At 40.7% G+C, this 23714-nt stretch overlaps 1 protein-coding gene across 2 annotated transcripts in view; it reads right to left on the bottom strand.

Moving 5' to 3' along the window:
* Positions 1 to 5373: 5373 nt before the first annotated feature.
* nt5e (5'-nucleotidase, ecto (CD73)) overlaps positions 5374 to 23714 on the bottom strand; it is a 45234-nt gene continuing 26893 nt past the window's right edge. Inside the window, exon 8 of one of the 2 annotated variants that reach the window (XM_060914034.1) lies at positions 5374 to 7483. In XM_060914034.1, coding sequence (XP_060770017.1) covers positions 7317 to 7483 — 167 coding nt within the window. In that variant the 3' untranslated portion in view covers positions 5374 to 7316. The remainder of the gene's footprint in view (positions 7484 to 23714) is intronic. The other variant, XM_060914033.1, reaches the window with a different exon arrangement.

Genomic DNA, 23714 nt, shown 5'->3' with positions numbered 1-23714 from the left:
TGTAGGAACCCGAGAGAGAGCGAGATGTGTAATCAAATTCAAAATCTAATTCCATTTTCGTTGTCCCTGATCATTTATTTGAGACTTACATGTAATGAACATTTTCAACATATGATACCTTCCTGATACCAAGTGATGTATGAAAAATAAATTTGATGAAATGTAAATTAAATGTATTAATGATGAGTGAGCGGGTTTTACACGAGGATTTGAATATATATGAAGTCATATTTGTGACTTTATCCTCAGCTCCGATGCCAGTTGTATGTATGAAGCACTTAAAGGCAACGGTTTTCAATTTATGCACATTTGAAACTTTTATATGTTAAACCCTCTGTAATTTTCTTCTGGTCCCAAGAAGTATTAATAAGTAATAATTAAAATAAGTTAGCGCGGATCGTGGCGAATTTCTGTTCGGCGATTTTCATGACCACTCAGCGCGTGACGTCATTCAAGACAAGCAAATCGCTTGAGTTGAGTCCACTTCAGTTTATTTGAATTGCCATTCGGCTTGAGTGCAGACGTGCGTTCAGGAATTTCCATGCCTTATTGTTGTGCAGTGAACTGTAATAACGGGACCGGTTCAGGAAGAAGTTTTTACCTTTTTCCGAAAGAGGAGAAAAGGTGGAGAGAGTGGATTATGCGCGTGAAGTGAGAGGGTTGGCTTTTTCCGAAAGAGAAGAGGCAGAGCAAGTGGATTGGCTTTTTCCGAAAGAGGAGAAGAGGCAGAGCAAGTGAATTGGCTTTTTCCGAAAGAGAAGAGGTGGAGCGAGTGGGTTGGCTTTTTCCAGAAGAGGAGAAGAGGCGGAGCGAGTGGGTTGGCTTTTTCTGAAAGAGGAGAAGAGGCAGAGCGAGTGGGTTGGCTTTTTCCAGAAGAGGAGAAGAGGCAGAGCGAGTGGGTTGGCTTTTTCCAGAAGAGGAGAAGAGGCGGAGCAAGTGGATTGGCTTTTTCTGAAAGAGGAGAAGAGGCGGAGCAAGTGGATTGGCTTTTTCTGAAAGAGGAGAAGAGGCAGAGCGAGTGGATTGGCTTTTTCCGAAAGAGGAGAAGAGGCGGAGCGAGTGGGTTGGCTTTTTCCAGAAGAGGAGAAGAGACGGAGCGAGTGGATTGTGCACATCAAGCAAGAGGGTTGGCAGCCGGGTAAATGCGCTACTCTGTGCTCCGATCACTTCGACGATTCATTTTTGAAGAATCCCTATCTGTTGAAGAGTTTAGGTGTCCATGTCGGACAGAGAAGGCTCAAACCTGACGCTGTTCCGACAAAATTCGAACACAAAATCAAGCAGTCAAAGAAGAAATGGACCAGCAACGCTCAAACAAAAAGGAGAAGATTGGAGGTAAACATTTTTACCTTTTTCATTTAAATGCTTGGTAGTTGAAAAAAAATCATTGATAGACGAGATGAGATGTCAGGCCCGATATATTGATACCGGGCATGGCAGACTAATGTGGCCTACCGGCGCACTGCCAAGTAATCATTACCTATATCCACTATGGCTTCGCAACGGCCATAGGTTCATACATGTATGGTTTCACCCCTCGATATTCAATTTGGAGAGTTCCTACTTCAAAATTGCTATCGCTTTCAGACATTTTGGACAACCTCTCATGACCAAAGTCCGTACACATGTGCTTGGTTCGCAAGTAAACACAGAACTGCTCCCAGTCTGTTTGCCTTGAATGACGTCACGACGACTGTCCCCTGGCGGTAAAAGTAAACAAACCTTCGGAGCTTGCGCAAACCAGTATATTAACCGTTTTATTCAATTTTAGGGTGCAAATTAGACACCAGGAAAATTGAATTCGCTTTTTGGGTCGTTCTTCTAGAAAATAAAGTTCATATTCTACGTTCCACCTCCAACCCTTGCTTATGGCCTTTAAATGCATCTCCTCTGCCCTTTAACCAAACAAGCATACAGTTCAGAGAATTCATACTAAAATTATACTATAAAAAATTCACAAAGCTGCTGCTGTGCCGTATTGAACACATGGGGACTTTTTTTTTTCCAATTGTCATTTCATTTGCAATGGAAATGATACTGTTCTGCATCTGACTGAGGAAGTGTCTAAAAAATAGTCTTACAGTGACAAGATGTTGAGTAACACAAGAAACAGAGTAAAACCTTTAGTCTGAATGCTTAAAAATTTGGTGCTGTTAAGTGAAACACTCCTTATTGCGGTCCCCTCTTGTACCTATGGGTGAGGTACAGAAACAAAAATAGCAAGGGAGCTCAAAGTTAATTCAGTGCAAAGAGCCATAGACAGCCATAAAGCATCTTTTGTTCTTCAACTCTGGCCCCACAACAGCAGTGTTCTTTTTGAATTACAAAGACTTCCTTCTTCACTCAGCTTCCTGCATGGCCTTGACTAATGAGTTTCTAATTCGAGATGTAGTTAAGGAGTAGGTGAACATTTTTTTCCTCCCTTTAAATAAATTGCATACAGCCATCTACTAATGACAAGTTTATCTAAAACCCACAACTGCCACATACACTCACTGGCTACTTTAATAGGAACTTGTTCTTGATTCTGTTCTTGGCTAGCAGGAGTGGAACCCAATGTGGTCATCTGCTGTTGCATGCTGAGATGCTTTTCTGCTCATCACTGTTGTAAAAAGTGATTCTGGGAGTTACTATATCTTTCCTGGCAGCTCGAACCAATCTGGTCATTTTCCTCTGATCTCTCTTATCAACAAGATGTTTCCACCCACAGAGCTGTCACTTCCCCCCCCCCCCACCCCATTCTGTGTAAACTCTGGAGACGTGTGTGAGAGAAACCCCCCAGGAGATCAGCAGTTTCTGGAATATTCAAACTAGTCTATCCGGCACCAACACCCATGCCACAGTGAAAGTCACAAAGATCACAGTTTTTCCCATTCTGATGTTTGAAGTGAACATTAACTGAAGCTCTTGATTTGTATCTGCATGATTTTATGCATTGTGCTGCTGTCAAGGGATTGGCTGATTAAATTAGATAACTGCATAAAACGGCAGCTGTATGGGTGTTTCTAATAAAGTGGCCAGTGAGTGTACATGTTAGGATTACGTTAAAAAAATTGCTGAAGAAGTGAAAATGTGGCAGCAGGTTGTTTCTCCCAGCCTCACTTGCCCAATGGGCAAGCAGCATCCTAAACATAAAGCCCGAAGCTTTATTTTATTTTGGAGAGGACAGAATGCAGTTGATTTTTTTTTTTTTTTAAATACAGTGGGGCAAAAAAAAGTCACCAATTGTGCAAGTTCTCCCACTTAAAAAGATGAGAGAGGTCTGTAATTTTCATCATAGGTATACCTCAACTATGAGAGACAAAATGAGAAAAAAAATCCAGAAAATCACATTGTCTGATTTTTAAAGAATTTATTTGCAAATTATGGTGGAAAATAAGTATTTGGTCAATAACAAAAGGTCATCTCAATACTTTGTTATATACCCTTTGTTGACAATGACAGAGGTCAAACATTTTCTGTAAGTCTTCACAAGGTTTTCACACACTGTTGCTGGTATTTTGGCCCATTCCTCCATGCAGATCTCCTCTAGAGCAGTGATGTTTTGGGGCTGTCGCTGGGCAACACGGACTTTCAACTCCCTCCAAAGATTTTCTATGGGGTTGAGATCTGGAGACTGGCTAGGCCACTCCAGGACCTTGAAATGCTTCTTACGAAGCCACTCCTTCATTGCCCGGGCGGTGTGTTTGGGATCATTGTCATGCTGAAAGACCCAGCCACGTCTCATCTTCAATGCCCTTGCTGATGGAAGGAGGTTTTCACTCAAAATCTCACGATACATGGCCCCATTCATTCTTTCCTTTACACGGATCAGTCGTCCTGGTCCCTTTGCAGCCCCAAAGCATGATGTTTCCACCCCCATGCTTCACAGTAGGTATGGTGTTCTTTGGATGCAACTCAGCATTCTTTCTCCTCCAAACACAAGTTGAGTTTTTACCAAAAAGTTCTATTTTGGTTTCATCTGACCATATGACATTCTCCCAATCCTCTTCTGGATCATCCAAATGCCCTCTAGCAAACTTCAGACGGGCCTGGACATGTACTAGCTTAAGCAGGGGGACACGTCTGGCACTGCAGGATTTGAGTCCCTGGCAGCGTAGTGTGTTACTGATGGTAGCCTTTGTTACTTTGGTCCCGGCTCTCTGCAGGTCATTCACTAGGTCCCCCCATGTGGTTCTGGGATTTTTGCTCACCGTTCTTGTGATCATTTTGACCCCACGGGGTGAGCTCTTGCGTGGAGCCCCAGATCGAGGGAGATTATCAGTGGTCTTGTATGTCTTCTAATAATTGCTCCCACAGTTGATTTCTTCACACCAAGCTGCTTACCTATTGCAGATTCAGTCTTCCAGCCTGGTGCAGGTCTACAATTTTGTTTCTGGTGTCCTTTGACAGCTCTTTGGTCTTGGCCATAGTGGAGTTTGGAGTGTGACTGTTTGAGGTTGTGGACAGGTGTCTTCTGTACTGATAACGAGTTCAAACAGGTGCCATTAATACAGGTAACGAGTGGAGGACAGAGGAGCCTCTTAAAGAAGTTGTTACAGGTCTGTGAGAGCCAGAAATCTTGCTTGTTTGTAGGTGACCAAATACTTATTTTACCAAGGAATTTACCAATTAATTCATTAAAAATCCTACAATGTGATTTCCTGGATTCTTCCCCCCCATTCTGTCTCTCATAGTTGAGGTATACCTATGATGAAAATTACAGGCCTCTCTCATCTTTTTAAGTGGGAGAACTTGCACAATTGGTGGTTGACTAAATACTTTTTTGCCCCACTGTAGGTGAAGCAGCATAATTATCATAAATCCACAAACCCATAACACCAATATATGCAGACACATTTAGAAAGAAATGTTCTAGTATTAGAGGAAAGAATAATTTAGGGTGTATTAATCTGTGGAGAGTTTTGAATGAGTATTATAATAATGCTGGAGCTTTGTTTCTGTTATCAAAGGAACACAGTCCTGTGCAAAATGTTACCGTGGAGCCAGAGTGTAGAAATGAACCTACAGTTTGAGAAAGTTCTACACAAACATACTGAACTTTACAATAGCATGTGAAAGGGAAATAAATTGACTAAGGCAGGAAAAACTATTTTGGATAAAATAGTTTGTCCGTTACACACTTATCAACCTGTGCTGACTCAGCTGTGCCTTTTGAATTGAGAATAAATGAAAAGGGAACTGAACATTAACCGTTTATTGAAATTATTATCAGGGTGATTATAGTTACTATATGACTATAGCTACAACTGGAATGTGCTGATTCTGTTAGTGTTTGTAATTATTGTACCATCCACTATTAGATAAAATTAAAATAAGATCTTACAATATTGTTTGAAAGTCTAGAGTAATATATTTTATTTTACAAATAATATTTCAGATATTGTTTTAACAATAATAAGCATCACTGTATAAATGATAGAGTGCACATAGCTCTGTACCTAGATGTCTGTGGAGTTGTTGAGACATGGAGGGGTGGGAATACCATCTAGCCCACAGTTCAGGTCGGAGTCCTTTGAGAGTAAATGCTTTGGCTTTTGCAGCACTCAAAAGCTGATGTCGGCAAAAATTATTTACACAAAGGTTTTCTTGTTTTTGTAGTTTTTTTTTTTAAAACTGTTCTTCCGTGTCTGGACTCTGGGGGGAAATGAAGGTACCATATTCCAATGTGTAGCTAATGTTAGGCCAGAAATTTGCACCGTCACTCCAGTCGTTTCGAGGAATTTTGTATGGATCATAACCGCTAATAAATTCTGATTTCCATGTAGACTAAGATTGTCCAAGTAATCTGGTAGTAGAGCTTTTTTTTTTTTTTTACCTGTAGTTTTCTTTGGACAACAGCAACAGACGCCGGACATCTCCGCTTGGCTTCAGTACGTGAACAGCCAATCAGCGGGTCCCATATGTGTTTACAATTTTTATGTCACGATTTACAACCAATGGGAGACGCCCTTTGTCGGCTGTCCACCAGTCACAGGTTCCTGTGCCACAATGGCGGCATGTTGATAAATATTTAGAAAATAAAAATATCATTAAGAAATATATGAAACCATATATATATACACACACAGGTTAGCGTTAAGGATTAACTCCAATCGTGATATAAAAGTTCCAAGTTTGACACCTGACTGCTTCAACCGCGCTGCTGGCATACGATGTCCTTGACCCTCGTCACCCTTAGCCAATTGGTATGATTAGGTCATTACGTGGACCCCTCTGAGCCAAGCTTTTCCAGTACACACGCATACTTTGACGAATTATAACCAAAAACAAGGAAATTTGAATGATTTCCTCAAAATATTTTTTGTACTTTTTATATATTGTGTTGATGAATAAAACTTTTTAATGCATTTCCTGTGAAACGAGACGAGGTACTTTAGACTGGTTCCTTGCTCTCTTTGTGCCTGTGTTGCTTAGGTTGCCAGCACTAACTTTTGTCGTCTGATCGGACGATTACCATTAAAGTTTTACTCGTCCTTGCACAGACTTTAGTCATCTCAGACAAGCGGACATGAGGATTTTTGAGCATTGATATATAATTTTTTAGTTGTTACATCTTTAGAATGGCATTGTGGAAGCTAAAATTTGTTTGTGTAGTACAGTTTGCAATTTACATCACTTCAAGTACTGTGAAAACTTTAACAAACAAATAAATACGTAGTACTTGGTAATAAGTTACGAAATGTTATCATTTAATGACTGGCTAAGTTAAAAATGTGAGGCTAACAGAGATCCAATAAAACAGAAAAAAAATGTACATGACCAAAAATAATAATTAAAAAGAAAAGCAAAGTATGACTATACTGAGCAACTCATTTAACATGTGGTATTATTATTATTATTATTATTATTATTAGGTGAAACATGATCACAGACTAATTTGGATCGACTCAAATACTTGCGATTAGCATTGCAGCAGACAAACTTTATTGTTAATTTACCTTTGACCTTGTTAATATTACTTATTTACTATAAGTTTTCCTGATTTTATTTTTCAGTGCGATATTCAGTTTTAATATAAATTTTCTTCACTATTGAGATGAAAATCACAAATTTAAAGTACATCTTGGTAGAAAGCTTTTATAATTATACACAATTACCCAGAATAAGCTGATACAATGCCTGTATCCATTAAAACATTATTCAAACACATTAAGAGACGAAGTGCATAGAAATAAAATGTTTTCTTAACATACAAGAAAAAAATTTACAGCAAACTCTTTAAAATATCACATCCTACTCAAGTCATTAAACAGTAAAAATAACTGAGACTCTGATGTATACAACTGAGATACAGCAGGTGTACTGTACTGAGGTCACAGGCTTAAATGCGAGACCCAGAGCACCACAAAGAGCAGTAAAGCAGTCAACTGACTTGAGTTTCTAACAGCAGAATTCAAGAGACGGATTCGTCCCTCCACGGCTGGATGGACCTTCTGCCTTTCTGAGAGGTAGCGAGCAAAGATGGATATGTCAAGGTCACCTGTGGGGAAATCAAATATTAAACACATTTTACACCCGCACGTTTATTTTTCTAAAAACAAAAGTTTTTCACTTCTATCTGGAATTCATCATGTATTGTGTCTGAAAGAATGAAACACACAAGCAATTGCCAGTAACTGAGGTGATTTTAGATTCCATATATTATGGCTTCCTTGCCTGTATTTTCTGCCTTAATGTCTAGACGTTGTCATCTTTCCAAACCAGTTAACTGCATTCACTAACTTTAAGCATTACATTGTTCTTTCATTATAATGCATTAATGATATAGGACAGCTTTTTTAGTTTTCCTTTTTCTTACAACCCCAGTTCCAAAAAGCTGGGAAGTTATGTAAAATGTAAATAAAAGCAGAATGCGATGATTTGCAATTTATAGTTTTTATAATTATGGACTATATTTACATATGCATGGGTGCAAGTTTTCTGGCATGTGCCGGAAGCTTCATTTTTTTCGGTTCTGAAAGTCATTTTTCCAAATCGTGTAAATCCATTGAGATTTACACTGTCTCACCGGGTTACCGTGGTACAGTCTCTGCACGAGACAAATCTTTTCATCTCGTCTTCGCCACAAACCTCATTCAATTTTTACACCGCTCACCGACGAGCGGTCCTGACTAGCCCGTTGTTTCACGGTGCTATACATGTGTGATATCATGTTTCACGCACGTAGCACGTTGTTCGACCAAATCAACACAGCTATTCCCATGAGTCGCCGTTTCTTTTGGTGCAAGTTAGAACTGTGTTTTTGATTGGCTCACTGTTAACTGCCATCCAATGAAACTTCAGCTTTTATAATAAACCTTATTTCGCTTCCCTCCCTTGCGACAGATCCACGTGCTTTGCTTCTGGTTGCTGATCAAAATATGTCAAAATGAAGTTTTTATCCGAAGGCTCCAATACAATAATAATTTTGAAATTAATGATCTTGGCCGTGCATGTTTCTGATTTTTGTGCTATGTAGTAATAAGTGAATTCAAAACATTTATTGGTGATTTAAATTGTCATCTGATATTGTGTGATGTGCAAATGCAATGTGCTTCTAGAACTGAAATTATTCATCACAAGTATCTGCTTTTATAAACGTGTTTTTTTTTTTACATTTGATTACCTTTCAATTATTAAATAAAAGTAAGGTAGGTCTTGAAATAAGTTTGTTAGCTTTTTTTATCATCTTTTCTAATGTGGTTGTTAGGTTGAAAACTCATTTGTAGTCAGTAATGGATTATAAAATATAGATATTTTTGTGTATGAAAAAAGCTGAATCTTATTTGCTAAAATCCAGGAGTTTCTGAGGACATCAAGACATGTGGCCCCTTATTTTAACTCAAGCTGTGTATATATTGTAAAAAAGGTATCACAGCAAAAGCATATTAAAAATGGTTGTTTCAACATTTAAATTAGTAGTTGCTAGATGTTTTGAAATATCAAGCCTTGTACTTGAAATATTATTTCAGATGAATTGATGAAATGTATTAAACATTTGATGTGAATATGCAAATCATATAACTATTAATATTATAAATGTTTGCATGAGATTGCATGAGAGAGAACCATTTTAACTTGTAATTTAAATTTTTTTTCGAGCCCTAAGGGGGAGCTCACCCCCCCTTTGTAACCCCCCTGCATGGCTGCGCCATGCACGTCTGACTTTTCAGGTTTTTGAAAATTTTATACTTGCACCCATGCATATGCTTTGCAATAATTAAATTATACTGTATTATGCTATATGTCTTTGAAAATAGTACAAAGACAACATATCAAATATTGAAATTGAGATTTTATTGCTTTCTGAAAAATATATGCTCATTTTGAATTTGATTCCAACAACATGTTTCAAAAGTGTTGGGATAGAGGCACATTTCCCACTGTGTTGCATCACTTCTACTTTTAACAGCACTCTGTACCGGTAAATGTTTGGGTACTGAGAATTGCTGTAGTTTTGAAACAGAAATGTTTCAAATATGCACCAAATGTTTTCACTGTGAGACAAGTCTAGACTGCAGGCAGGCCAGTTTAGCACCCGAATTCTTTTACTACAGAGCCAAACATTTGTAATAGATGCTGAATGTGGTTTGTCTTACTGAAATAAACAAGACCTTCCCTAAACAAGCTGTCATCTGGATGGCAGTATGATGCTCCAAAACCTGTATATATCATTAAGCATTAATGATGCACCCCAAGATGCTGGCTTTTGAACTGCGTGCTGCTGATAAGCCAGATGGTCCCTCTCCTCTTTAGCCTGGAGGACGCGATGTCCACAATTTCCAAAAAGAATGTCAAATTTTGATTTGTCAGACCACAGGACAGTTTTCCACTTTGCCTCAGTCCATTGCTGTGCTCACTCTAGGACCCAAATTGTTTTAGCAAAAAGTGCTAAAGACTCAAATTTTTCTTTAGCAATTTGCAATTTCACTTAGCAAGAAACGCTAAAAGAACAATTTTCTTTTTAGCAAAGTAATTTTTTTAGCAAGATATGTTATACTTCTAAATGTTTCTTGCATTGACTTAATATTGAAAAATGAATTATTGTAGTTTGTTGGTGTTTCAATAGTGTTTGCAAGCTTGTTTCCTGCCTTTGTCTTTCCATGTTCTTGATTTATGTTCATAGCATGCTTATTTATTCTTGAATCCTCTTATACGGCTTTATATTAGCTGATCACACAAACTTGAACTCTGCCTGCCATGGTTTAGGGAGTATACAATATTCAAGGTTGAGCAACCTTACAGAGTCATATAAACTATGTTCAATGGAAAGGTGATATATCACTTTATATTAGTGGCCTATACAAATTTGAGCTCTATCTGCCATGGTTTGGGAGTTATAGGCAATTCAAGTTGAGCGACCTCGAGTCTGACCTTTCAAGGTCCCCCGAGGTCATGTATGCTATGTTCAGGAAAATGCTGATTTCATATTAACTGCTCATACAAACTTGAGCTTCATCTGCCATGGTTTGGGAGTTAGAGGCCATTTAGAGGTCCATGGTAACCCAAGGTCATGTATAAATTTGAACTGGCCAAGCTGGCCTGGCCAACATCAGTGTCGGACTTGACCAATATCAGTGGCTGGCCTTGCTAATATATTAATTTAATTTAATTTTTTTCAAAATTCTATTTTAACATCTCAACCACTGGTATTGCCTCGTGTGTGTGTGGTTGGGATTGTGTGTGCGCGCGTGTTCATGATTGAGATGTGTGTATGTGTGTGTGTGTTTGGGGGGGGTGTCTTTATGGGTAGGATGAAGGGAGCTCAGGGAGTTAAAATCAATGGTTGTTTCTTATAAATTAATCTCATAACCCAAATATAATGATATTCACCATTAATTTCTCAAATGAAACACCTGCAGTCAAAACTTTGAACCATGTGCGTCAAAACGCTCTGAAAACAAGGTACACTTGGTCGATATACCCTGGTTCATCTGTGAGTTCTTCCGAAGTTCTGTCAGGGTTGATATTATGTAGAAAATACGTCTTTAGAATGGTTATATCGTGTTTTTACCCGTTACGACCCTGGTGCCAGGGGTCGTGTGGGTGCATATGTGTTTGTTTGTTTTTTCTCTCTCTCTCAGGTGGACGCCCCTTCCTCTTATACGCAGCTGTTCCCACTCACCTCGTTGAGGGGCCATGTTAAAAGTGAGAGGGAGACGCCTTTCGAGAGTGTGTGAGCCGGTGGGCTGTGGCGGTGACAGTTAAGAGAGAGAGAGAGAGAGAGTGTGCTGCTCCTTTAAGGGGAAAGGAGCGTGCGTAATCCCGGTTCTGTTTGGTTGTGGTTTGTTTGTTGTAGTGTTGGTGAGAGAACTTGACTCGTGTTTTGTTTTTCCTTTGTTTGGAGACCAGTGACTTTAGTTTTTTTTTTTTTTTTCTATTTTGTGAATAAAAACGGTTTCCGTTTCAGCCCTGAGTCTGCCTCCTTGTCCTCTTTTTTCCTCCCGGGTCGTCTTGGTTTATCTCTGTTGCTTCCCCCATCCCCTATTTTGCCGCGGGGAACGTAACAATCCCAACTGAGAAAGCTAACAGAATATTCTAATATGTTATCTCACTTTTTAGATAAGTTTTTGTCACACGTAAAGTCGGATAATTTATTTTAAACAAACCTCGCTATAATCTTGTTCACTAATGAGCGAGAATTGCCGACATTATCAGCGCAACTCGGAAATTGATCATTTTATATGTAAGGTCCGATGCTATTGGAAGATGTAATTTGCGGTCAACCAATAAGAAGCTTCGAAACTCGGGGGCGTTGGTTATAAATCAAAACATCGAAGATGGACACGAAAGGTACTGTTTATCTTGAGAAATCGCAATTGTTTGATGGAGTTTGCTTAAACTTTAAATGACTTTCGCATAAAATGCGAATACAGATGATTTTCTTTTCGCAAATTGGAATAAAACTTCGCAATTTGCGGACGTGCGAGCAGGGCTCGAAATTAACTTTTTTTCTGTGTCCCCCCCAGTGGTCCCGAATTCTGTGTTGTATTGTCCCGAATGGAAGCAATAGTGTCCCCATTTTTTTTCCTCTCTGAAATAACCAGTGGTTAATATTATCATATGAAGTTACTATTATATTTGTAACTATGCGATTTTGAACCCTTTATATCATTTTTACAATAAGTCACAAGACACAAGCGACATGTCCTATACATCATCTACTTCAAAATTACAGTTATTGCATTTTCAGTTTATTAAACTTCGGCGATCTCACTGTATGAATAGATACTCGTTTATTTAAAGGGGCCAACTAGCTCATTCAGAAAATGTTTCAACTCCCTACATCTGCAGTACACTTTAGTTGAAAATAAGACCCCTTTTATGTTCATTTCATCTACTTATACCTTGAATATCTGTTGGCACTTATAAGGCCAACTTATAATTTTCACCATTACCGTTATCCATTTTTATGAACTTTCCGTTATCCATTACCGTTATCCATTTTTTGAACTTTCCGTTATCCATTTTATGAACTTTCCGTTATCCATTTTATGAACTTTCCGTTATCCATTTTATGAACTTTCGCTGCCGAGTGCAAACGTTAGCAACATCAACATAGTGGCAGGTCCGAGCCCAGTTGTGCTGCTGACTGACTAAACTTTGTGAACTAGAAAGACACCAAGAAAACTCACTTATTCTGTTGAACGGTATCTTCCGTCAATATCATCCACATCATTCCTGTTGTATTTTATAACGTGTCTAACAGTGTTCATTAAGTTCATTCAGTTGCTAGCGTTGCCTGCAGACCAGGCGATGACACTTTGGATCCTGAAGGTCCCGGAGACGTTATGTCTGGGCTTTCAGTTTCTTCCCCGCGGTCGGTCCGCTTCAACCGCTTAAGCATTTTTGTTCTGGCAAGAGTCGGCGCAGCGAGTGCGGTAGCAATTCCATTCCAAGTCCATATAATGCGGACTCCGGCCGAAGATTCTAGAACAGAATGCGCTGCTCTGTAGCCTACGGGTGCAGGTGCATCGAAAGTGTAGCTACTATGTATTTTTCGCTGTTAACGTTTTAAAATTAAAATTGACAAATTAGGTTAATGTCTACGTATGTGTTACGGCTTTGTAAATAATATTAATGTAGAACTTTTTTTCTAGATCTATTTTTTTTCCATTGTCCCGGGATTGTCCCAGATATGATAATTTTGTGTCCCGATGACATTTTTTATGGTCCCCGGGACGTCGGGACACCGTTAGTTTCGAGCGCTGCGTGCGAGCGGCTAGCGTGAGCCCAGCATTGTAAATGACGACCCCCCCCCCCCCCGATTTGCAAATCACAGCATTCTGTTTTTAATTTACATTTTACACAGCATCCCAAATTTTTTGGAGAGGGGGTTGTAAATAAAAATGGCCAATAGAGCTCTGAAACTGAATAAATAATAGAGAAGGGCAACATATTTAAATACTAATTCTGGAGTCGAGAATCTAACCTTAAATTTGAAGTAAGTAAGGAATAAAATACAATAATAGGGGTTGACCAATATGCTTTTTTTCTGGGCTGATACCCATGCTGATGATTACTAATCAAGGACACTGATATTCCTTGGAGCCGATATTCATTTCCCGTAAATTTAATGTTTGTAGTTAAATTTGCAAGAATTAAATTCTTACTCAGGCCTAAGTAAGAATTAAATTCTTACTTAGGCCTTTCTGTTTGGAATTTGCATGTTCTCCCCATGTCTGGGTGCTCTGATTTCCCCCACAATCCGGTTAGGTTAACATGGGGCAGCCATGGCCTGAGGTTGGGCTGAAGTGCCCTTGAGCAAGGCACCTAACCCCCAACTGCTCCCTGGGCACTGTAGCGTAGCTACCTACTGCTCTGGGTATGTATGTGTGTGTGCTCATTGCTCACTTGTGTGCGCATGTGTGTGTTCACTGCTTCAGATGGGTTAAATGCAGAGGTTAAATTTCACTGCGTGCTTGAGTGTACATGTGACAAATAAAGGCTTCTTGGCTTGGCTTGATGAGTTTTTCTACTCATGTAGAAAAACTTGGAAACTAAAGTCCAAACCCTGACGCTGGAGAGTCCTTCCAAAACTGCAAAACAAACATCTCACGGAAAACTTCACTTCATCTTATCATCAATGACATGTTTGTAATCTGTTTATTCTGATTTAATCTGTTTAATGTAGTGTCTGCTGTATAAGGCCATCTGTTTGTCATTGCCATAAAAACAATATTACATTAGCACAAGGCGGCACGGTGGTGTAGTGGTTAGCGCTGTCGCCTCACAGCAAGAAGGTCTGGGTTCGAGCCCCGTGGCTGGCGAGGGCCTTTCTGTGCAGAGTTTGCATATTCTCCCCATGTCCGTGTGGGTTTCCTCCGGGTGCTCCGGTTTCCCCCACAGTCCAAAGACATGCAGGTTAGGTTAACTGGTGACTCTAAATTGACTGTAGGTGTGAATGGTTGTCTGTGTCTATGTGTCAGCCCTGTGATGACACACAGACACAGACGGCCTTTCGCCTGTAGTCAGCTGGGATAGGCTCCAGCTTGCCTGCGACCCTGTAGAACAAGATAAAGCGGCTAGAGATAATGAGATGAGACATTAGCACAAGAATAATGAGCACATTAATAAAAACCTACGGTGGTGCTTGAAAGTTTGTGAACCCTTTAGAATTTTCTATATTTCTGCATAAATATGACCTAAAACATCATCAGATTTTCACATAAGTCCTAAAAGTAGATAAAGAGAACCCAGTTAAACAAATGAGACAAGAATATTATACTTGGTCATTTATTTATTGAGGAAAATGATCCAATATTACATATCTGTGAGTGGCAAAAGTATGTGAACCTTTGCTTTCAGTATCTGGTGTGACCCCCTTGTGCAGCAATAACTGCAAGTAAACGTTTGCGGTAACTGTTGATCAGTCCTGCACACCGGCTTGAAAGAATTTTAGCCCATTCCTCCGTACAGAACAGCTTCAACTCTGGGATGTTGGTGGGTTTCCTCACATGAACTGCTCGCTTCAGTTCCTTCCACAACATTTCAATTGGATTAAGGTCAGGACTTTGACTTGGCCATTCCAAAACATTAACTTTTTATTCTTCTTTAACCGTTTTTGGTAGAACGACTTGTGTGCTTAGGGTCATTGTCTTGCTGCATGACCCACCTTCTCTTGAGATTCAGTTCATGGACAGATGTCCTGACATTTTCCTTTAGAATTCGCTGGTATAATTCAGAATTCATTGTTCCATCAATGATGGCAAGCTGTCCTGGCCCAGATGCAGCAAAACAGGCCCAAACCATGATACTACCACCACCATGTTTCACAGATGGGATAAGGTTCTTATGCTGAAATGCATTGTTTTCCTTTCTCCAAACATAATGCTTCTCATTGAAACCAAAAAATTCTATTTTGGTCTCATCCATCCAAAAATTTTTTCCAATAGCCTTCTGGCTTGTCCACACGATCTTTAGCAAACTGCAGATGAGCAGCAATGTTCTTTTTGGAGAGCAGTGGCTTTCTCCTTGCAACCCTGCCATGCACACCATTGTTGTTCAGTGTTCTTCTGATGGTGGTCTCATGAACATTAACATTAGCCAATGTGAGAGAAGCCTTCAGTTGCTTAGAAGTTACCCTGGGGTCCTTGGGGACCTTGCTGACTATTACATGCCTTGCTCTTGGAGTGATCTTTGTTGGTTGACCACTCCTGGGGAGGGTAACAATGGTCTTGAATTTCCTCCATTTGTACACAATCTGTCTGACTGTGGATTGGTGGAGTCCAAACTCTTTAGAGATGGTTTTGTAACCTTTTCCAGCCTGATGAGCATCAACAACGCTTTTTCTGAGGTCCTCAGAAATCTCCATTGTTCGTGCCATGATACATTTCCACAAACGTGTTGTGAAGATCAGACTTTGATAGATCCCTGTTCTTTTAATAAAACAGGGTGCCCACTCACACCTGATTGTCATCCCATTGACTGAAAACACCTGACTCTAATTTCACCTTCAAATTAACTGCTAATCCTTGAGGTTCACATACTTTTGCCACTCACAGATATGTAATATTGGATCATTTTCCTCAATAAATAAATGACCAAATGTTATATTTTTGTCTCAATTGTTTAACTGGGTTCTCTTTATCTACTTTTAGGACTTGTGTGAAAATCTGATGATGTTTTAGGTCATATTTATGCAGAAATATAGAAAATTCTAAAGGGTTCACAAACTTTCAAGCACCACTGTACTATTTTAAATTTGACATTCTGTTTGTAGTAATATACATTTTCCTCTTTTAAGTGTTCACCACACTTAAATCTTTAAAAATATTTCTTTTGCTAGTCTAAAATTGGCCATACAGAAAAGATAGATTACATCCACACATTGTGTGTTTTTGTGTGTGTGTGTGTGTGTGTGTGTTCTCGAATCATGAGACATGCATCACGTTTATCACCAATATGGGACCGCAGATGGCTACCTCAGTATGTTAGTACATAGTCACTACATGCCCCAGTACACAACCCTCCTTGGTCTTCTTTTCCTACAAGTTATGACACAGAAAAATCCCAAAGCTTGGGGTTCCTGTGTTAGACGTCATGTATTTCATAAACTGCTAGCTCCACGGCCAGTCTACCAACCTTTTTACCTCGCCCGGGATGGAGTCCATTAGGGGGCGAGGTATGGTTTTCTGTGTTTTTTTTTTTTTTGTTAGCAACATTACAGGAAAATGGCTGGACCAATCTTCATGAAACTTTCAGGATAGATGGGCATTGGTCTCAAATAGAACCTCCAACATTTTGAGGGTTATCCGGTCAAGGTCACCAAAAAGGTCAAAATCATTTTTCATGCAAAGGGTGCCCCAATGTCCTGAATGTGTCCCAAATCACTCCCTACTCACTACATAGTGGACTATATAGTCAGGTTGCCATTTTGTAGTGCTGTCCGAATGTATAGTGAGCATTATTACACCCTATATAGTGCACTCAAAGTATCTCACAATGCATCTGCAGCTGTGGCACATAACTTTTATCATTTACTCAATGAGCTCACTATATAGTCCTTTATATAGTAATTCCCTATATAGTGAGTAGGGTGTAGTGAACAAGTGAGTGATTTAGGACACAGCATTTGTAACCAATCAGCACTTATCCTGATCAAGTTCGTTTACCCGTTCTATTTCTTGATAAGTTTCGGAACTAATCAAAACCAGAAACAAAATAAGAGAAACCTCATTATAACTTCATAGTATCGGAAGATAACCAACAGATAAAAAGATAAACGAAATTCACCTCGTGGTTCGCCAAGGCTACTGATTCGATATCAAATAAGTGGTGTTTATTTTAAGAAAATTTACCTTTTGATTATCACAGCTTTTGTTTGGTCCTTCTGAAAAGCCAAATAGAAAGTTTTGTGGTTTTTTTTTTTGTTTTTTTAGCTTTTTGTCAGTCTCTTTACACTACACTTATGCCGCTTTTCCACTACAAACGCGGCTGAGTCGGGCTGAGCCGTGCCGTGCTGAGTGGAGCTGAGCGGGGCTGTTGGAGTTGCATTTCGACTACAACCGCGCTGAACCGTGCTGGCTGGAAGTGGGTGGACACATTGGGTGGAGTTAGCGAAAGTGGGTGGACGTCGCGTGATGTCGTTAAGCAGCGCAAACAGTGACATCAGTGAGCTTCTAAGCGGTAGTCTCACGACCCGGATAGTAAACAATAAACATGGAGGACATGGAGTCGTTAGTGTTGCTGGTCTTGGTGCTGTGGCTTGTTGTCACCGACAACGCGGACAGATACTGTCAAGAGCGTATAGATGAGGGGAGGCGCATAAGGCTTCAGAAATTCTCGTAATTCGTAATTCTTCTCCTTCCGGGTTTGCGGTGTTTACAGATCCCAGCGCGCTCGCGGGGCGTGTGTGGGCATGTGAGGACACGCCTCCTCACCAATCAGTGCACAGGGGAGTGTCTGCTCACGCCCCCAAGCTCACTCGGCACGGCTTGGCTCGCTTCAGCCCCACTCCAAAACGGTGCGAGTTTTAGGGGCTAAGCAGGGCTGAAACGAGCTGAGTCATGCTGGTTTTTGGTAGTCGAAACGCGAGCCGTGTCGGGCTGAAGTGAGCTGAAAAAGGGTAGTGGAAAAGGGCCATAAGGAAACAAAAATGTTCTCATTAGTATGAGTGACCTTGAAAGAACAGAGACCACACTTGTGAAATTGAATCAGTTGTTGTAACACTAAAATAAGTGCTACTGGGTAAGGTTTGTTTTGCCTGGCAACACTTGTTTTGATCATGAATCAACAAAGATTACTCGGTCCAATATGTTATTCAAGATTCTTTGTCAATTTCACTATATATCCAGGACATGTAGGAGAATCGAAATGCCGTTTCTCTCTCACCTTACTTGTAAAAAACAGATAAAAATTACACAAAAAAAAGAAAAATTAAGAATATATATAAATATAATGTAGATTAAAAATACACTCTAAAATCAAACAATGTACAAAATAGCAGTAGTGCAATACAGTAAAATAACGGAGAAGGTGCTAGAAGAGCAGCTTATGAGGTGTATATGAACAGTAGTACAAATGAGCAATAGCCTCAGATACAGCAGTAATGCTAATGTTTTTGGTGTGATGTGCAAACGGATGAGGTAGTTTTCTTGTGTGAATGAATGTTACACAGACCAGGGGTAGGGGGTAGGTAGTGGACAAAGTTCAGCATTCTGACAGCCTGGTGGATGAAGCTGTTTAGCAGCCTCCATACCATGCAGTGATGCAGCCAGTAAGGACACTTTCAGTGGTGCCCCAATTCAAGTCAATAATATTGATCCAAACGGTCAATTTTTTTTTTCCAACTATGAAGCAAACTTCCAGTCTACCCCGCCGGTGCTGCCATTTTGGAAATCACATGATGCATTGCTGTGTGCTGATTGGTTGGTTGAAAGGTGAGTGACATTGAATTCATCAGCAAGAAACCACACACCAATATTTAAAATGTGAACTGTCAATGAGTAACAAAAATGGGACTAAAGGCTCACAACACGTCATGGCATGGAAGGGTTTGAAATTAAACAAGTAGTACACAAGTCTAAATTTATGATACACTATGTGGCTTCAAATCATTATTTTCAAGTTTATTGGGGGATACTGATAGGTAAAACAGCACAGCGCATAAGGTTCACAAACATTGTTCGTGCTTTGGCCAATCAGCACACAGGAATGCGATCATGTGATTTTCAATCATGGCAGCGCCGGCGGAGTAGATTAACTTTTCAACTTGATTCAGAAAATCGGCAGCAGGGGACACTAATATTGATTTGAAGTTGCTGGAATGTTGATTCGGGAAACCTTTATTGTATTGTGATCAAACGGAGACTGACAGATTGTATGTGAAATGAACTGTTCATGAATTACAGCTTTGAGGATTTTTCCGTGTCATTACTTGTAGGAGAAGACGACCAAGGAGGATTGGGACATGTATTGGGACATGTAGCAACTGTGTGCTGGTGTGCATTGTTTTGTCTTATTTTGTTTGTAAACTCAGTTCACTGCTGCGATACTCAAATCTCTTTTACCAGATAAGAGCTCATGAACATTAGGGGAACAATTCCAGTGGACTTACTACCAACTTTTCTGATCTCTTCCATGAAAATATTGGACCTTCTGGTCAATATTGGACCTTCTTGCTCCCTTAGCAAGATGCTGGAAGAGAGGAAAACGCGCTAGTGCGCTCATGCGCATCCGTCGACGCAGACTTCGCACTCCACTACCTGTGATATTTCTCGCTAATGTGCGATCATTGTGCAACAACTGGACAAACTCCAGCTGCTGGTGGGGAGAAACCGAGACTTTCATTCATTTTCTGTTTTTATGCTTCACAGAGACGTGGCTATGTGGACTCATTCCAGACTCCGTGCTGCAGCTGGCCGGCTTCCAACTTTTCAGAGCGGACCATAACACTGATCTCCCCGGTAAAACAAAGGGTGATGGAATCTTTTTTAATGTCAACAGTGGCTGGTGCAGTGATGTCAGTGATCATGCAACACTGTTATCCTAATAATAATAATAATAATAATAATAATAACTAGAAGTAATGTGCCAAGGGCACAGTGGTATCCCATTTCCACACCTGAGGCCTTGGGACAAAGGTCAAGGTCACAGAACTGAGAGAAATGAGGCCACTTGTCTGGAATCTGATGACAAAGGGAAAAGGATATAATACTTCCATAGTTAATAATATTAACTAAGTTCCTATCTTTCACCAATTTCTTGATGCCGGCCAATGAAAAATATGCAGATCATTGATCTGACCTGTCAGGGTCACTCCAGGGCAAAACCAATGTTCCCAAATGAAAGCACATATATGACTTCCAATTCATGATTAATAGTAACTATGGCCTTATCTTGGTCCATTTTTTAGATATGGGCCATTGAAAATATGTTACCTAATATTGACCTAGGTCAAAACTATAAATATTCATTAAAACATGTTTTTCTATAGCAAAGGAGCAAGGCTAGCTCAAAGACCATAAAAAACAGACAAAACTCTGACTTTTTGCTATAGAGTCACCAACTGACAAGTTCAAGGTCATGTAACTCAGTGAAATGAGTTCATGAGGCCAAACGTTCCATGGCGACTCGGCCAGGCTGTTCGTGCCGCCTCTGCGGGCGACTCTGTCGCTCTGGTGTGGGCCTTGCGGCCCATCTGCATTTCTGTGCATCCTCATAAGGCAGTCATCATTACTAGCGATGGACAACCGACAATGGTCAATAAAGCTTATCATGCCATCCCCCACGCTGCACTGAGCCACTCTGACCATGTCATGGTCCACCTGATTCCTGCATACAGGCATAAATTAAAGTTGAGGAAACCTGTAATGAGGACATCTAAGTTGTAGAGCAATGAGGCTGCGGAGAACCTTCAGGTATGCTTGGACTGCATAAACTGGGATGTGTTCAGAACTGCTACCAGTGGTCTGGATGAGTACACAGAGGCTGTAACGTCCTACATCAGCCTCTGTGAGGACTGCTGTGTTCCATCACAAACCAGGGTGAGTTACAATAATGACAAACCCTGGTTCACAGATGAGCTCAGAGAGCTAAGGTGGCAAAAGGAAGAAGCATTCAGAAGTGGGGACAGGAAAAGCTTTAAAGAATCTAGGAACAAGTTTAGCAAGGCAGTGAGAGAAGCTAAATGACTGTACTCTGAGAAACTCCAACACCAGTTCTCAGCCAATGGCTCTGCATCTATCTGGAAAGTGCTCAGACAGATGACTAACTACAAACCTTCAGCCCCCCACTCTAACGACTTGTGCCTGGCCAACCAACTGAAGGAGTTCTACTGTCACTTTGAAAGACAATAATGCCGCTTTTCCACTACAAACGCGGCTGAGTCGGGCTGAGCCGTGCCGTGCTGAGTCGAGCTGAGCGGGGCTGTTGGAGTTGCATTTCGACTACAACCGCGCTGAACCGTGCTGGCTGGAAGTGGGTGGACACATTGGGTGGAGTTAGCGAAAGTGGGTGGACGTCAGGTGATGTCGTTAAGCAGCGCAAACAGTGACATCAGTGAGCTTTTAAGCGGTAGTCTCACGACCCGAATAGTAAACAATAAACATGGAGGACATGGAGTCGTTAGTGTTGCTGGTCTTGGTGCTGTGGCTTGTTGTCACCGACAACGCCAACAGATACTGGCAAGAGCGTATAGATGAGGCGAGGCGCATAAGGCTTCAGAAATTCTCGTAATTAGGGCCCGAGCCCTATGGGCGAAGGCCCTATTGTTCTTGTAAGAGTTCACTATTATTATTCTTCCGTCTTCTTTATTTTTCTCCGCTGTTGGGCCATTTTCGGGGCACTTGCCATGGGCGAAAATGCACGAAATTTGGCACCAGTTCCGAGAATTGCCACCGCTACTCAGACCCAAAAGCCCAAACTTGGCCAGGGCTCAGGGCCTCTATAGCGCCCCCTAAGTCGTTGTGATTTTGGTCTCCCGCATTAAGGTGCCTGGTTGCCATGTAGTTTGTAGTAGTGGCATGCCATTTGGTACGCTTATGTAGCTCACTAAGCCGGACAAAAATGTAATGCCAATGCGTTAGCCACGCCCAACAGGAAGTGAGGTAATTTCACTTTTGTGCGAAATGCATGGCCACGAAGACGGCGCAACTCCTCCTAGACCGTTCATAGGAATGTCACCAAAATTGATACACATCATCTACAGACATGGCTGACAAAAGTTCCTAAATACGTTTCACGTAGGATAAACCGTTCAGAAGTTATACGTCAATCAATTTTCACTTCAAAATTTTACATGCTAAAAAATTCATAACAAATCTTCTAATTGCTCAACACTGCTCATACTTCACACGCTAATCACTCATTGGGCTTCTGACATGTTACCCAATTTCTGTGATATTTCGCCACTGGGGGCGCTATTTTTGGGCAAAAAATCCAATCTTTCCTCAAATTTGGTCAAACTTCACGGCCACCCTCTTACTACCTCCCATGTCATGTATACCACATTTTGGGAATTTTCGTCCATGGGGGGCGCTGTTTTTGGCCGACGCAATTTCTCCAAAACGGGTTTTTGGTAAATTATTCCATAATGCTTTTCCTTCACACCACTACCTTGTGATAGTGCGTTGCTGTTGTGGACACTTATTTTTCCATCTCATAATCACTCATGTACAGCATAGCGCCACCTACTGACATGGGAAAAACCAAAAAATTTATTCTTCAAAAATCTATATCTCATCTTCTGTTTACTCAATTGTCATCAAACTTCATACGCAAACTCTTCATAGCTCACCTGACATGTACGCCAAATTTTGTGCACTTTCGCCCCTGGGGGTGCTGGTTATGGCAGAAATGATATTGCAGCTTCTGATTTGTCAAACTTGGCAAGCAAACTCTTTACAAGACCCTTTTTGGGGCGCTTGCCATGGTCGACATCGCACGAAATTTGGCTCCTTTTTCTTAGACTCCCACCGCTACTGAGAACCAGAAGCCCAGATCCAGGCGGGCCTCAGGGCCTCTATAGCGCCCCCTAACTCATTGTGATTTTGGCCTCCCGCATTAAGGTGCCTGGTTGCCATGTAGTTTGTGGTAGTGGCATGCCATTTGGTAGGCATATGTATCTCACTAAGCCGGACAAAAATGTAATGCCAATGCATTAGCCACACCCAACAGGAAGTGAGGTAATTTCACTTTTGTGCGAAATGCATGGCCACGAAGACGGCGCAACTCCTCCTAGACCGTTCATAGGAATGTCACCAAAATTGATACACATCATCTACAGACACGGCTGACAAAAGTTCCTAAATACGTTTCACGTAGAATAAACCGTTCAGAAGTTATACGTCAATCAATTTTCAATGCAAAATTTTACATGCTTAAAAATTCATAACATATCTTCAAATTGCTCAAAACTGCTCATACTTCACACGCAAATCACTCATTGGGCATCTGACATGTTACCCAATTTCTGTGATATTTCGCCACTGGGGGCGCTATTTTTGGGCAAAAAATCCAATCTTTCCTCAAATTTGTTCAAACTTCACGGCCACCCTCTTACTACCTCCCATGTCATGTACACCTCATTTTGGGAATTTTCGTCCATGGGGGGAGCTGTTTTTGGCCATCGCAATTGCTCCAAAACAGGTTTTTGGTAAATAATTCCATAATGCTTCTCCTTCACACCACTACCTTGTGATAGAACGTTGCTGTTGTAGACACTTATTTTTCCAACTCATAATCGCTCATGTGCAGCATAGCGCCACCTACTGACATGGGAGAAACCAAAA

The sequence above is a fragment of the Neoarius graeffei genome, chromosome 2, assembly GCF_027579695.1.
Source record: "Neoarius graeffei isolate fNeoGra1 chromosome 2, fNeoGra1.pri, whole genome shotgun sequence".
NCBI lineage: Eukaryota > Metazoa > Chordata > Actinopteri > Siluriformes > Ariidae > Neoarius > Neoarius graeffei.
This window is presented reverse-complemented; position numbering and strand designations above follow the sequence as displayed.